At 46.3% G+C, this 15750-nt stretch overlaps 2 protein-coding genes across 2 annotated transcripts in view; both read right to left on the bottom strand.

Moving 5' to 3' along the window:
- The window catches only part of ERFE (erythroferrone), a 55080-nt gene extending 47762 nt beyond the window's left edge, over positions 1-7318 (bottom strand). Inside the window, exon 1 of the mRNA XM_029616130.1 lies at positions 6401-7318. Coding sequence (XP_029471990.1) covers positions 6401-6562 — 162 coding nt within the window. The 5' untranslated portion in view covers positions 6563-7318. The remainder of the gene's footprint in view (positions 1-6400) is intronic.
- A 5135-nt stretch (positions 7319-12453) lies between these two features.
- The window catches only part of KLHL30 (kelch like family member 30), a 56747-nt gene continuing 53450 nt past the window's right edge, over positions 12454-15750 (bottom strand). Inside the window, exon 8 of the mRNA XM_029616128.1 lies at positions 12454-12798. Coding sequence (XP_029471988.1) covers positions 12721-12798 — 78 coding nt within the window. The 3' untranslated portion in view covers positions 12454-12720. The remainder of the gene's footprint in view (positions 12799-15750) is intronic.

Raw genomic sequence — 15750 nt, 5'->3', positions numbered from 1 at the left:
TAAGAATGGGAAAAGTGCTGGAAGGACCCCGCAGGCCATCAAGAACTGGATTGATGCTCTCTCCGTCCGACTCCTTTGGAGCTACCTTGACTCCCAGCTCATCTAACACCTGGGGAATGAGAGGGTGCAATTCCTCCCTTTTAAATAGGCAACTACACGAGGGTCATCATCATCATCCACCCCAGAAGCATCCACAGAATCCGGATCATCCTTGATGGCATCAGGGCCAGGACTCAGACCAACATCCGGTTCTACCTCCAGGTCCTCCTGTTGCTTATCCGAGTCATCCAGGTCCCTGGGGACAGGGTCCAGGTGAGAGACCCATGATCTACAATGCTTGGCTGTAAGGCCCAGAGCGCCCACAGACCCCGAGCATGGTCTCTTGGACGACCCAGAGGACATCTCCCTGGATCTCTGAGTACCTGCCTTCCAAGCCAGGAAGGCGTCGTGCATCAGCAAAGTAAACTCCGGGGAAAAGACTCTTGAACCCTCCAAGGCCCACTCAGGGCTACTGAATGGAGACTCCTCCCCCCTCCTCCCTGCGTCCCTGCACCGCAGGGGAAGGAGGAGGGGGCAATCAGTGTCGCTACAGTCTCCCGCGGGAACAGCAGGTGGGGAACACCCCTCCTTGACCCCTGCCACGCCCTATCCCCCAATCGAGAGGGCCCTCCTGAACTTGGGCCTCTTGGAAGAGAGTCCCTCTCCCCCCCCCCACCCCACGGCACAACCTGTGCACATGGAGAGGGGACCTAGGCAGTTGGACCAGGTCCCACAGGCCTTGCAAGCTGCTGCCCATAGTTTTTCTGCTATGCCGGCAGAAATTCAATCTCCCCGAAAAGCAGATGCACTTCTGCATGAAGTGGGCCTCACTACATGATGGCCGAGCCACCCGGAAGCGGCTCGGCCATCATGTACCCTATTTAAAAGGGAGGAAGCACGGCCATGGAGCAACCAGAGCGCAGGAGAAAGGCCGACAGGGGCAGGTAGAGCATGTAAAAATGTGGGTCTACAGTCGGGAGAAGGCTCCTACACCTGCCCACACTGCTCCTACTCCCTTACCGGCCCCAACAGCTTTGGAGACCAGCTGCCTACCCCCTATACAGCCCCTCAGGCTGATTATCCTGCACTGGAAACACTCCACAGCCTCCACAGCAGCAAATGCAGGCTTTTTTTTTTTAAATTAGCTTTACCCACAAAGAGAAAGAAGCAAAAGTCCCCAGCGGGGATACTTCCCTGGAGAGTCCAGCGGCAGGCAGGAGGGGACCTTGAGGCACCGAGAGTGAGCCAGTCCCCTGGATATCAGGGGCCCTGGTAACAGCAGGCTGAAACAGCCAGGGGTATCCAAACCCCAGTTCGCCTGTCTCAACCAGAGGAGTGGCCCACCAATTGGAACCTGACACCTCGGGGAGCTGCACCACTTCACAAACTTCCAGGTCAGTCAGGACTGCAGGTTTGCACCTCTATCATCTACTGGATGCAGAGAAATACTAAGAGACTGCAGGTGGCACTCTTGGTTATATTGCAGTGCCTCAAGGGTTTGTTCTCTGCCTCCATCTGCTGGATGGAAGGTATAAACCCAGTAGTCTGGAATGATCTGGGTATGTCCAGGAAACAGAGAATACACATTGTGTGTTGTGGGTAGCAGTTTAGACCAGATGTCCTCCATTTCTTTAGGGCTTCCAGCTCAATCAGAATCAATCTCTCTTGAGCCAGGGCACCATGAGACTTCATTCACAACTACCTGGGTTCTCCCCTCCCCTATTTTTCTCTCTCTCTTCCTACACAGCCCAATCATATATTTTTTTATTTAGATTTATATTCTGCTTTTCGCACTTTTTTTTTTCAGCGCTTCAAAGTGGATCACATTCAGGTACTGTAGGTATTTCCCTATCCCCAGAAGGCTTACAATCTAAGTTTGTACCTGAGGCAATAGAGGGTAAAGTGACTTGCCCAAGGTCACAAGGAGCGACAGCAGGACTCGAACGCTGGTTTCTTGGTTCGTAGCCAACTGCTCTAACCACTAGGCTACTCCTCTAGTGGCAGCCAAGGGCCACAGCCCAAGGCTCTCTCCAGAACCTGGCTAATGTTGATGCTATGTCTGGCCATTGGGTATTGTCCTTGGGCGATGACTGGGTCCTCTTCCCTCCCCAAAGGTTGTGACTGCTATCTGCTGCATCCCCAGCCAGCCAGGGGAGCAGAAACCTGGTCCAGGAATAAAATTCTACATGGCACTGCACAGCCCTGTCACACAGCCACTAGGCTAGCCTGGTACAGGTTTCTTTTAAGGGCAAAATTTAAAATATTCCTTATGCACTATCTCTGATGAAAACACATATGGCTGTTACCTGTTATGACGACTGATTATTTGCCCTGCATGTGCTTATTTCACCCTCCCACCATCTTTCCCCAGGGCCAGTGCAAGAGCATTTTGTGCCCTAGATGAACTTTTGATCATGAACCCCTACCCTTAACTTACCTATTGGCAGCAGTTCCAGCACAGCTCTCCCTCCTTTGGTAGTAGTGGCTTTTCCCCTCTGGGTCTTCTGATGGTGGGATTTTGCTGCCCCCAAAATTTTGGCACTCTAGGCAACCGCCTCATTTGCCTAATAGAAGCACCAGCCCTGCCCTCCTCCTTCCCCACAAAAATGGAAGAAACATCTTAAAGCTTTGTATAAATAGTTTTAAATTAACACTTAGTGCTTGAAGCTGAGGTTCCTTTTCTGCAGCTGTTGTAAAAATAAAGCTGGAAATATTTTAGTGAAAGAATCTGGGGATGATATCAAGAGAGTGACAGAAGGGCTGCTCCAGCATGACACTGCCTCGGCAGGGAAGTTCCTCCAGGCAAGCACTGTACAGCTGGATGCAACACAGGTCTCATCCCATAGCACATCCTTATCCCCTGCCATAATCACACCTGTTCGGCACTAGACCCTGTGAGCTGAGTCCCTGCACTGATTACAGCAGAAGCTCCCAGGAGATGAGTCCTGAAAAGTTGCTTCCAAAAGTAAAAGCAATAAGAGCTGACAAACCTGTGGGTGATAAAGCAGCGTTTCCCCAAGTCTCTCCCAGAAGAACCCCTAGCCAGTCAGGTTTTCAGGATTACCACAATGAATACACATGACATAGATTTCCATATACAGTGTGTATTCAGGCATGGACCTACAGAACATTAATGTAATCCGCTTTGAAGTGCCTGAGAAGTGGAATATAAATCAATGAATAAATAAATATTTGTTATGGATATCTTGAATGCCAGACAAGTAAAGTATAAATAAATGTAAGACCTGTTATATAAGGAAATTCTATGTGAGATCAGGTATACCTTCATACGATGCCATTAATAATATAGCTATCGTGTCTGTGAGCCATACCGTTAGGCTTCATAAATCATTAGGTACCTGAATCTCTTCTCTCTTGTGCTGATGATTACTGTCCACTTCCGCTCTTGATGTTGAGAGCTTGCATTGAACCTGGCAAAAATAATGATAAAGCCTTTTACATCCGATTATGTCACTTATCTTGTGCTGCTGTGGTCAATCTTGTGCAGCAGACATCTAGACGTTTTGGAGCAGCTAGGCTCCTTCTTCAAGGGCTAGGATGTTGACAAGAGTGACCTGTGGAACGCTGTATATGGAAGTGGCACTATGCTGTAGAAAAAGTATTCTTCTCGCAGATTATAACCGACATGTAGTACTTTTCGCCACTGAGAGCCGCAGTCATTCGCACACGTTCTGTAAGCGATAGCTAGGTACATCGCTCAGAACTCCAGTGATACAAACATAGCCTTTCTTCATACAAATCAACACAAGCGATCCCCGTGGAGCAGACTTTACCGCAATGACAGCACGTCGTTTATAATCTGCGAGAAGGAATCTTTTTCTACAGCATAGTGCCACTTCCATATACAGCGTTCCACAGGTCACTCTTGTCAACATCCTAGCCCTTGAAGAAGGAGCCTAGCTGCTCTGAAACGTCTAGATGTCGGCTGCACAAGATTGACCACAGCAGCACAAGATAAGTGACATAATCGGATGTAAAAGGCTTTATCATTATTTTTGCCAGGTTCAATGCAAGCTCTCAACATCAAGAGCGGAAGTGGACAGTAATCAGCACAAGAGATAAGATATTCAGGTACCTAATGATTTATGAAGCCTAACGGTATGGCTCACAGACACGATAGCTATATTACTAATGGCATCGTATGAAGGTACACCTGATCTCACATAGAATTTCCTTATATTACAGGTCTTACATTTATTTAGATTTTGTTTTCGTGTTATATATTTTGGGTAATTATATTAGACAAGTAAAGTATGCATCTCCTTCACTGTGCCCAGGAAGGGGTAATTTGGGATGAGGTTAGCACCCCCAGTTCTTTTCAAAAGATGGCTCCAGGGGCGATCCGGGAAACTACAGACCGGTTAGCCTGACTTCAGTGCCAGGAAAAATAGTGGAAAGTGTTCTAAACATCAAAATCACAGAACATATAGAAAGACATGGTTTAATGGAACAAAGTCAGCATGGCTTTACCCAGGGCAAGTCTTGCCTCACAAATCTGCTTCACTTTTTTGAAGGAGTTAATAAACATGTGGATAAAGGTGAACCGGTAGATATAGTATACTTGGATTTTCAGAAGGCGTTTGACAAAGTTCCTCATGAGAGGCTTCTAGGAAAAGTAAAAAGTCATGGGATAGATGGCGATGTCCTTTCGTGAATTGCAAACTGGCTAAAAGACAGGAAACAGAGAGTAGGATTAAATGGGCAATTTTCTCAGTGGAAGGGAGTGGACAGTGGAGTGCCTCAGGGATCTGTATTGGGACCCTTACTGTTCAATATATTTATAAATGATCTGGAAAGAAATACGACAAGTGAGATAATCAAATTTGCAGATGACACAAAATTGTGCAGAGTAGTTAAATCACAAGCAGATTGTGATAAATTGCAGGAAGACCTTGTGAGACTGGAAAATTGGGCATCCAAATGGCAGATGAAATTTAATGTGGATAAGTGCAAAGTGATGCATATAGGGAAAAATAACCCATGCTATAATTACACGATGTTGGGTTCCATATTAGGTGCTACAACCCAAGAAAGAGATCTAGGTGTCATAGTGGATAACACATTGAAATCGTCAGTTCAGTGTGCTGCGGCAGTCAAAAAAGCAAACAGAATGTTGGGAATTATTAGAAAAGGAATGATGAATAAAACGGAAAATGTCATAATGCCTCTGTATCGCTCCATGGTGAGACCGCACCTTGAATACTGTGTACAATTCTGGTCGCCGCATCTCAAAAAAGATATAACTGCGATGGAGAAGGTACAGAGAAGGGCTACCAAAATGATAAGGGGAATGGAACAACTCCCCTATGAGGAAAGACTAAAGAGGTTAGGACTTTTCAGCTTGGAGAAGAGACGACTGAGGGGGGATATGATAGAGGTGTTTAAAATCATGAGAGGTCTAGAACGGGTAGATGTGAATCGGTTATTTACTCTTTCGGATAGTAGAAGGACTAGGGGACACTCCATGAAGTTAGCATGGGGCACATTTAAAACTAATCGGAGAAAGTTCTTTTTTACTCAACGCTCAATTAAACTCTGGAATTTGTTGCCAGAGGATGTGGTTAGAGCAGTTAGTATAGCTGTGTTTAAAAAAGGATTGGATAAGTTCTTGGAGGAGAAGTCCATTACCTGCTATTAAGTTCACTTAGAGAATAGCCACTGCCATTAGCAATGGTTACATGGAATAGACTTAGTTTTTGGGTACTTGCCAGGTTCTTATGGCCTGGATTGGCCACTGTTGGAAACAGGATGCTGGGCTTGATGGACCCTTGGTCTGACCCAGTATGGCATTTTCTTATGTTCTTATGTAGTTTCTTGTTTGCTTTTCTCCTACTTTCTCAGGCAGGGTTTCTTCTGTTGCTTTAAACATCTGGGCCCCTGACCGAGCTGTAATAACCACTAATAAACACCTCCATATTCTAGACCTCGGATCTGAGCTGCTGCATTACAGAAAACGTTTTCTTAAACCAAATAGTAGAAATGATAAATGCGTTAGCTCAACAAACAAAAGCCTTTTAACCTCTGAAATGTATGTAACCTTACAGTCCCCGTGCTGCCTTATGTAAGTTTTACATTTTTCATCTTTTCGTGTCTATTTACTTAGAAACTAGTCACCATAGACTTTCATAGGAAAATTTTGATGCGAAAGGTTTTGTTTTTTTTACTTAAATAAAAAGTGAAAAGTCGCCTTTGACAGTTTTATCATAATTATTCCTAGCAAATTCAATGTTGAAAACACATCCACAGAAGTAGACAGTTAGCCGGAAAGACGGAGAGCTCCCGTTTCGGACGCGGAGTTGTTTCTCGTAGTCCCCTCAGGCCGCGCACGGGAGTTACTTACCGGCTGGGTGGAGGCCGGCAGCCCCGGCGGGTACTCGTTCCACTGCGCGCTCTTTTCCTTCTGCTTTCTGCTTCGGCTCGGCTCGGCGCCCAGCGCCAGGCAGCCCACGCACAGCAAGGCAAGCCAGCAGCAGCAGCCCGGGGGGAGGGACCCCCGCGCCATGGCGCGTGCTGGACACGGACTCTTCCTAGGCGCGGACCCACAGCTGCAGCATGCGGGGGGAGGAGGAGGTGGTAGGCGGCTGACTTGCTGACGGGGGGGGGGGTCTATGCAGCCCCTTCCCACCGCATCACCTGCGGGCGGATAGAGAGACACCCGCCGCCTGGCCTCTCGCGCGTTCAGAAACCGTCAGTCAGCCTTCAAGAGGCAAGGAAGGGCCACTGCCGCTTTCCCCGGGAGAGAGGGAACAGCCTGGCATTGTCGCTCCGGGCGCTTCTCAGCTCTGTTCTGGACCCAACTCGTCAGAGCAAAGAAGCGGACATGCTTCAGTTCAGACATCTGGTGCCCAGCGGTCCATTACTAGGAAAACGTCAGTGCCCAGCCAGTAGCGTCTGGCTTCCTGGTGCTCTCTCTGTGTGACTGTTCGAGAGCCGTCTCCCAGGTATGGCTGCTTCTTTATGCAGCTGGCTGCCAGCTTCCTCTACTGCGGTCCTTCAGTGAGGCCTGGAAAAAGAATACCAGTCACTCTCCTTGATCGTGTTTGCTTCCTCTGTGCTTCCCTTTCTCTCTCTCACTTTCTTGCTGCCTATCTCTGGGGTCCTCTCTGTGCTTCTACAGTCACTTCAGTCATGCCTTAGCAGAAATCCTCTCTATCTCTTGTGGGCAGCAGCTCCTTTTAATATGCTTGAATTCCCCGCCTCATAACAGCTGCTTACACCCCTCCCCTCCTAGTCCAAGACACACACTGTCTCCAGGTCAGGGAACTGCTAGGGTGCCATCCTGTGGCTGCTGCCTTGTACTGTCGATCACAACTTACAGACCAGCGACAGCAACAGTTTAATCGATATTTCTCAAGTATATACAGAACCAGAGTTGATGAAATATGACAGGAGCTACATTTGATTGAGCTGTTACCCTCTTTCCCATGTCATTGGTGAAAATACATATCCAATTTATAAAGGATTTTCTGCCCTTCTGTGTACATACAAGTTGTGCTTAAATCGGTCCTAACCCACCTGCAGCCAATTGGGTTTTCAGGATCCTATGCATGAGATATACTGTATATATGTTACTTTATGTAATCCATCTTGATTCTACCTTTAAGAAAAAGTCAGACTATCAAATGCTTATACATAATAGGGATGTACATTCGTTTGCAATGAAATAGAAAATAAAGATATTTCCTATTTTGTTGCATTTCGGGGGGCTGTCGAAACGATAGGAAAACCCATGAAATTTCGTGTGGTTTTCTTATCATTTTTTGTGAGGGGTAGTGAAAGGGCGCATTAAAAAAACCCCCAAAAACCCAAACCCACCCCAACCCTTCAAATTTAATTAATTGCAACCCCCCCAGACTTGCCGAAAGTCCCTGGTGGTCCAGCGGGGTCCCGGGAGCGATCTCCCCCTCTCGGGCCGCCGGCTGCCACTAATCAAAATGGCACCGGTGGCTTTTTGCCCTTACCATGTGGGGCTATCGGTGCCATTCGCCTGCCTCTGTCACATGGTAGGAGCAATAGACGGCCGGTGCCATTGGTCGGCCCCTGTCACATCTACCATGTGACAGGGGCCGACCAATGGCACTGGTAGCCCCTGTCTCATGGTAAGGGCAAAGAGCCACTGGCGCCATTTTGATTAGTGGCAGCCGATGGCCCGAGAGTGGGAGATCGCTCCCGGGGCCCCGACTGGATCACCAGGGACTTTCGGCACGTTTTGGGGGGGTTTGTAGTAAATTGAATTTGAAGGATTGGGGTGGGTTTGGGGTTTTTTTTTTTTCGGGTCAGCTGAAAAAAATCGGCCCGAACCGCAGGAAAACAAAATTTCCTGTGACGGGCCAATAACAAAGGCTGAACCGATAGATTCAGCCAAATCACATCTCCATTACATAATTACATTTGCATACACTGCCTTCAATATATGTAAATATATTTCATGCATATTTATTAGGAATAACCTGACAACTCGACTAGGGGAGGGAGGAACCAAAGACCAGTTTGAGCACTACGCTTCAGAGAACCCGCTTGGATTCACTAGGCCCCAGCAACCCCTAGCTGTTGGATGGAGCAATTTCATGCCATCCTACACCATTTGTTTTCCCTCATGTGCACCACATTTTACCAGTTCCACCTATCTGTGATTTTTCACGGACTTCCTTGTAAAGTTAGGCTTCAAGTTCTGCCTGAAGTTGAAGCAAATTTCACTATTTACTTGTGATCATTTCAGGCCACCAGAAGAAAAAAGAACTCCCAAGTAAAAATTCAGAAATGTTTGCCTATTAGTTGCAATCTGCTGACTGCCCAGGAATCTGAAAACTTGTGCTCCTTTACAAAATAACTGCACAAATTATTCCAGCTGGTATAGAACCTATCTCAGACCTGATCTCATAAAAAAACAACTGGTCAGGGGTCCTTGAGAACCAAACCAGAGTTGCCCATGCCTAATCTAGAGCAGTTGTTCTCAGCCTAGTACATGGAACACACCTAGCCTGTTGTGTCTGTGGACCCTTGGGTTGAGGCAAAATCCAGATTGCTGAGGACTTCTGGGGCTCTTGTTTTGCCATGAATTGCGGCAAAAACGAACTTTCTACAGCTGGTAAAGCAACATAGACCGGCGCGATCCTCCCCGCAGTCAGCGAGTTAGGCCCGTGCTCCCTCCATTCGCATCTGCCGCCATCTTTCCTCCTTCTCTTTGCATCTGCTCTCCTGCTCAGAGGGGATTGTAGAGGACACTTGGGGCTGCCGATTCGCCACATTTAGCAGAAAAAATGAGCATTTTGGGGACAGTGTGGAATATGTGAGGGGTGACTGGTAAGTATGTTTGTTGGGAGTGGTGCTCAGCTGGGGAATTCAGTTTGATTTCAGGGATGGATGATATTCTTTAAAAAATGAGGATATGTATAGCCACTGTATCGATTATTACCCTGTTGGTATTGTTGTTTTCTGCATATTTCTTCATGCTTATGGCACTGCATGTCTTCGCAATAAAAAATGATTTTGCAAAAAAAAAGAGAAAAATAGAAAAAAAACCAAGAAAGGTATAGCTGCAAAGGTTAAGAGTGTACAACATGCATGGACATTGTTAAAATATACCATGTTAGAAACGCAGTCCAGATATATTCCACTCATTTAAAAAAATGGAAGGAAGGCCAAATGATTGCTGGTATGATTAAAAGGTGAGGTGAAAGAGGATATTTCAGCCAAAAGATATTCCTTTAAAAACTGGAAGAAGGATCTATCTGAATGTAAAACATTGATAAGACAGGCTTAAAGAGAATTTGAAAAGAAGTTTACCATAGAGGCAAAAACTCGTAATAAAAACGTTTTAAAATATATCTGAAGCAGGAAAGCCGGCTAGGGAGTTGGTTGAACCGTTAGATGATCAAGGGGTTAAAGGGGCATTTAGGGAAGATAAGGCCATTGCGGAAAGACTAAATGAATTCTTTGTTTTGGTGCTTTTTGAAGAGGATGTTGGGGAGATACCTGTTCTAGAGACAGTTTTCAAGGGTGACCCAAATCACGGTGAACCTGGAAGATGTAGTAGGCCAGATTGACAAACTGAAGAGTAGAAAATCACCTGTACCAGATGGTATATACCCCATGGTTCTGAAAGAACTAAAAAATGAAATTTCAGACCTATTGCAAGTAATTTGTAACCAATCATTAAAATTATCCATTGTACCAATGTAACTCTGATATATATAAAAAGGGCTCCAGAGGTGATCCAGGAAACTGTAGACCAGTGAGTTTGACTTCAGTGCTGGGAAAAATCGTGGAAACTATTATAAAGAATAAAATCACAGAACATATAGATAGACATGATTTAATGGGACATAACCAGCATGGATTTACCCAAGGGAAGTCTTACCTTACAAATCTGATACAATTTTTTGAAGGGGTAAATAAGCATATGGAAAAAGGTGAACTGGCAGATGTGGTGTATTTGGATTTTCAGAAGGCATTTGACAAAATTCCCAATGAGAGGCTTCTAAGAAATCTAAAAAGTCATGGGATAGGAGGCAATGTCCTTTTGTGGATTGAAAATTGGTTAAAAGACAGGAAATAGAGTATAAGATTAAATGGTCTGTTTTCATAGTGGAAAAAGGTACACAGTGGAGTGCCTCAGGGATATGTACTTGGACCGGTGCTTTTTAATATATTTATAAATGATCTGGGAAAGGATACGATGAGTGAGGTGATCAAATTTGCAGATGACACAAAATTATTCAGAGTAGTTAAATCTCAAGCGGATTGTGATAAATTGCAGGAGGACCTTGCGAGACTGGATGATTGGGCATCCATATGGCGGATCCAAAGAAACAAACTGGAAACCGATCAAAAACTGTGAGTAGCAACCAAAAGACACTTTCATGCATGACCCCCTAAGTTCGCTAATGCTGAAAATCAGTATTTGTTTTAGCTGGATCACCCTGGAACACACTGAAACACTCCCGTACTACCTCTAAGTTAGCCAGTAGGGGTGTGCATTCGTTTCCTATGTATTGGTAATCCGCAACATATAGGGCCATATTCGTTGTATTCATGGGGAAGCGAAACCCTCCTGACCCCCCCAAGACTTACCAGAACTCTCTGGTGGTCCAGCAGGGGGTCCAGGAGCCATCTCCTGTACTCACATCCTCGGCTGCCAGTATTCAAAATGGCACCTATAGCCTTTGCCCTTACTATGTCACAGGGGCTACCGGTGCCATTGGTCAGCCCCTGTGACATAGTGAGGGCAAAGGCTATCGGCGCCATTTTGAATACTGGCAGCTGATGGCCCGAGTGCAGGAGGTTGCTCCTGGACCCCCGCTGGACCACCAGGGACTTTTGGCAAGTCTTGTGGGGGTCCAGCAGGGGTCCGGGAGCGAGCTCCTGCACTCGGGCCGTTGGCTGCCAGTATTCAAAATGGTGCCGATAGCCTTTGCCCTCACTATGTCACAGGGGCTGACCAATGTCACTGGCCATCCATTGCTCCTACCATATGACAGGGGCCGACCAATGGCACCGGTAGCCCCTATGACCTAGTAAGGTCAAAGGCTATCGGCGCCATTTTGAATACCGGCAGCCGAGGGTGTGAGTGCAGGAGATGGCTCCTGGACTCCCCACTGGACCACCAGGGAGTTTTGGTAAGTCTTGGGGGGTGAGGAGGGTGGAGGGTTGTAGTTAATTCAATTTTAGCCGGGAAACGAATAAGAACGCATGAACGTATCGGGGACCCCCTTGTCGAATGCAATGTATCTGCCCCCCTGATGAATATGAATCCCAAATGCAATGTATGGCATCCCTCTGCACATCCCTATTAGCCAGATAAATTTACAGCTGGATGAACAATTAACTGTCTATTTCAGGGTTGGTCAGCCCAGTAGGATTGCAAATCCCTCATTTGTCTGGATAAATCTAAACTTAGGACTAGATTCATCATTTTGTGATATCACAAAAATAATGCCTGTGATAAAAAAGGTTAGGTTAATTTTCCTGGTACTTCTTCACCTAGCTATTTTACTGCAATGTGCATTAAATTTATCTCACCAGAAGCTGAGAAGTGTCCGGACAGGATTTTATCGCATTTTGGGCTGCTGAGAGTGAGAGAGAGAGAGAGACAGTCACAGTCACAGTCTATAGAGGCTCACCAAAAAGTTAACTATTTAAACCACTGTAAGAGTGGACACTAGTAACTAGGGGTGAGGTTTGGGGGGTGAGTTGGGGTTTAGGGGGAAGTTTTTTATGTAAATGCTTTTTATTGGTTTCAGATAAACAATTACAACGTCCACGATGGGTGTAGAAACTCTGCAAACCCCACCGGGTTAAAGTCTAACATAGTATAAGCTTTATGTCCCTCCCGCTTACCCCCTCCCCTCCATAGTAATCCTCCCACCCCCTCTCCCCCCACCCCCTCCGAGAGTTGCGAGACAATGAAAACAATGGTCAGTAGTCCAAAATCTGCAGAACAGTTAACTCATCCAGCATGGCACGGTGTAGGTGGATAAAGTCAAACATTGTTGAGAATCAAGCTTCTAGCTTTCTGCGGCAGGGATTGCAGGTAAGGCTCCTAGACCTTGAGAAAGTTCTGTTTGTGAGTCGGAGAAAACTGCGAGGAAAGGGATTCTCTATGCAACAAGCGATGAAGGTGGTTTTGCCACTGCCAGAAGGATGGTGGAGCAGTCTCTTTCACTGTAGTAGAATCTGTTTTTTCCGCACATAGCGCGCCTTTTTAAAAAATATGTGGGTGTGAACACTCCGCACGACCTTGAGGGGGAGATAATCAAACAACAGAGTACGTGGAGAGAAAGGAACAGAGATATCTAACAGATCATTTAAATACTGTAACACCCATACCCAAAATTTCCTGATGTATTTACAGTCCCAAAACAAGTGAAACAGTGATCCCTTCCATCCGTATATGACACTTCCCACACATTAAGAAGGGTATTAACTGAGAGCGACAGGCTACCGTGGTGGAAACATAAGCCCGCCATAAAAATTTAAATTGCATTTCACGATAGTATAGGTTAGATATCACAGCCACCAGGGAGTGAAACCCCTCTTTAATCATATCTCCAGTTAATTGGAAGTGGTGTTCGTTCTCCCAACGGCCCTGTAACAACATACAGGGATCTTGCCCACTCCGAACGCTCAAGTGTTTATAATGTCGGGAGAGTGAGGGTGGGCGATCCTGGCCCAGAGACAAGAACACTTCTATCTTATGAAATATAGCAGCCTGCACGCTCTCAGTGGGCAAGGATTTGACATAATGTTGACGTTGCAAATATGAATAGATGTGTACTCCGGACAGACTGTAGATGTCCTTTAATTCATGCCACGGAAGCAATTTACCCTGTGTGTCCAGGACATGACCCAGTTGGGTGATCCCCTTCAAAGCGCAGTGTTTAAACTCCATCGACTGAGAGCCTGGCGGAAACTCCGGGTTCCCTTTTAGTGGTACCAGGTATGCACAAAGTCGTGGAATATCCAGATAACGGGTAAGGGACAGCCATGTTTGTCATATGGAAGCCATTAACATACCAATGTCTCTGGGAACCGATAAACGCCGAGGGCCTGTTCCATCCGTCGGTCTCAGGCTGCTTTGACCTCTGTGCCTCAGCTTTCTTCCTGCTCTCTCTGCTAGCCTTGGGAAGATGGCTGCTGCCGCATCTTCATGCCACTCTCTCCGGCGTCCCCGGAACGGCAATGGCAAGGCTATCCGCCATGTTTCTCCTGAGGGCCTTCTAGGGTGCGCACGCCACCCACCCATCTTTATCCACGTCATGGCGGGAACCTCGGGGCATCCCCAAGTGACATCATGCCATCCGGGTATTTAGCCTGCCCTTCGTTTGCTAACAAATCGAGTTAGCAAGGATTGGATTTGCCTCTGGTCTGAGCTACTCTGCCGCTTCCGTGCTGCCGCTGGAAGCTCTCTCTGCCCTTTGGGGTCATTCATCTAACCTGGGTACCCGCTCCTCGGGGGCCGTTTGCTTTCTTTCAGGTTCCTGTCTGGGATACCAGGTACTCGCTCCTCAAGGGCCTGCTCTCCCTGTCTTGGTGCCTGCAATCCAACTACTTCTGCCTGCTGGAATCTCCATCCATACAGCTACCAACTTAGTGAGTAATCTAACCTTTATCAGTCTGTCTCATCTATTTATTTATTTATTTATTTAAATCTTTTCTATACCGTCGTTAAGGTGGGTACAGTCACAAAGGTTTACAGTAAGGCACATAAAAGTAATGCAATTAAAATCTTTCAGTTTACATAGGTGCCATAAGAAACATAGAAATGACAGCAGAAGAAGACCAAATGGCCCATCCAGTCTGCCCAGCAAGCTTCCCTCATTTTTTCTCTCATACTTATCTGTTTCTCTTAGCTCTTGGTTCTATTTCCCTTCCACCCCCACCATTAATGTAGAGAGCTGTGATGGAGCTGCATCCAAGCGAAATAACTAGCTTGATTAGTTAGAGGTAGTAGGGGTAGTAACCGCCGCAATAAGCAAGCTACACCCATGCTTATTTGTTTTTACCCAGATTATGTTATACAGCCCTTATTGGTTGTTTATCTTCTCCCCTGCCGTTGAAGCAGGGAGCTATGCTGGATATGCGTGAGGTATCAGTTTTTTTCTTCTCCCCTGCCGTTGAAGCAGAGAGCTATGCTGGATATGCATCGAAAGTGAAGTATCAGGCACATTTGGTTTGGGGTAGTAACCGCCGTAACAAGCCAGCTACTCCCCGCTTTGTGAGTGTGAATCCTTTTTTCTTCTCCCCTGCCGTTGAAGTTATGCTGGATATGCGTGAAGTATCAGTTTTTCTTCTCCCCTGCTGTTGAAGCAGAGAACTATGCTGGATATGCATTGAAAGTGAAGTATAAGAATGGAGTGATCAAGCTAGTTGAAAGGCATCAGGAATAGAGGAGGGTGGAGGTAGTAATTTGGTTATTTGGTTTGGGGTAGTAACCGCCGTAACAAGCCAGCTACTCCTGTCTTTGTGAGTGCAAATCCTTTTTTCCACATTTCCTCTTGCTGTTGAAGCTTAGAGTGATGTTGGAGTCACAGTAACCATGTGTATGTTTATTGAATAAGGGTATTGTCTCCAGGCAGAAGCCATCATTCTGGCGAGTCACCTACTCTTCATTGGCGGCCTCTTGACTTTATGGATCCACAGTGTTTATCCCACGCCCCTTTGAAGTCCTTCACAGTTCTGGTCTTCACCACTTCCTCCGGAAGGGCATTCCAGGCATCCACCACCCTCTCCGTGAAGAAATACTTCCTGACATTGGTTCTGAATCTTCCTCCCTGGAGCTTCAAATCGTGACCCCTGGTTCTGCTGATTTTTTTCTTATGGTAAAGGTTTGTCGTTGCCTTTGGATCATTAAAACCTTTCAAGTATCTGAAAGTCTGTATCATATCATCTCTGCTCCTCCTTTCCTCCAGGGTGTACATATTTAGATTCTTCAATCTCTCCTCGTACGTCATCCGATGAAGATCCTCCACCTTCCTGGTCGCCCTTCTCTGTACCGCTTCCATCTTGTCTTTGTCTTTTTGTAGATACGGTCTCCAGAACTGAACACAGTACTCCAGGTGAGGCCTCACCAAGGACCTGTACAAGGGAATAATCACTTCCCTTTTCTTACTCGATATTCCTCTCTCTATGCAGCCCAGCATTCTTCTGGCTTTTGCTATCGCCTTGTCGCATTGTTTCGCAGACTTCATA

The sequence above is a fragment of the Rhinatrema bivittatum genome, chromosome 9 (genome assembly GCF_901001135.1).
Source record: "Rhinatrema bivittatum chromosome 9, aRhiBiv1.1, whole genome shotgun sequence".
Lineage (NCBI taxonomy): Eukaryota > Metazoa > Chordata > Amphibia > Gymnophiona > Rhinatrematidae > Rhinatrema > Rhinatrema bivittatum.
The sequence above is the reverse complement of the archived record's forward strand: the minus strand, read 5'-3'. Positions and strand labels throughout refer to the sequence as shown.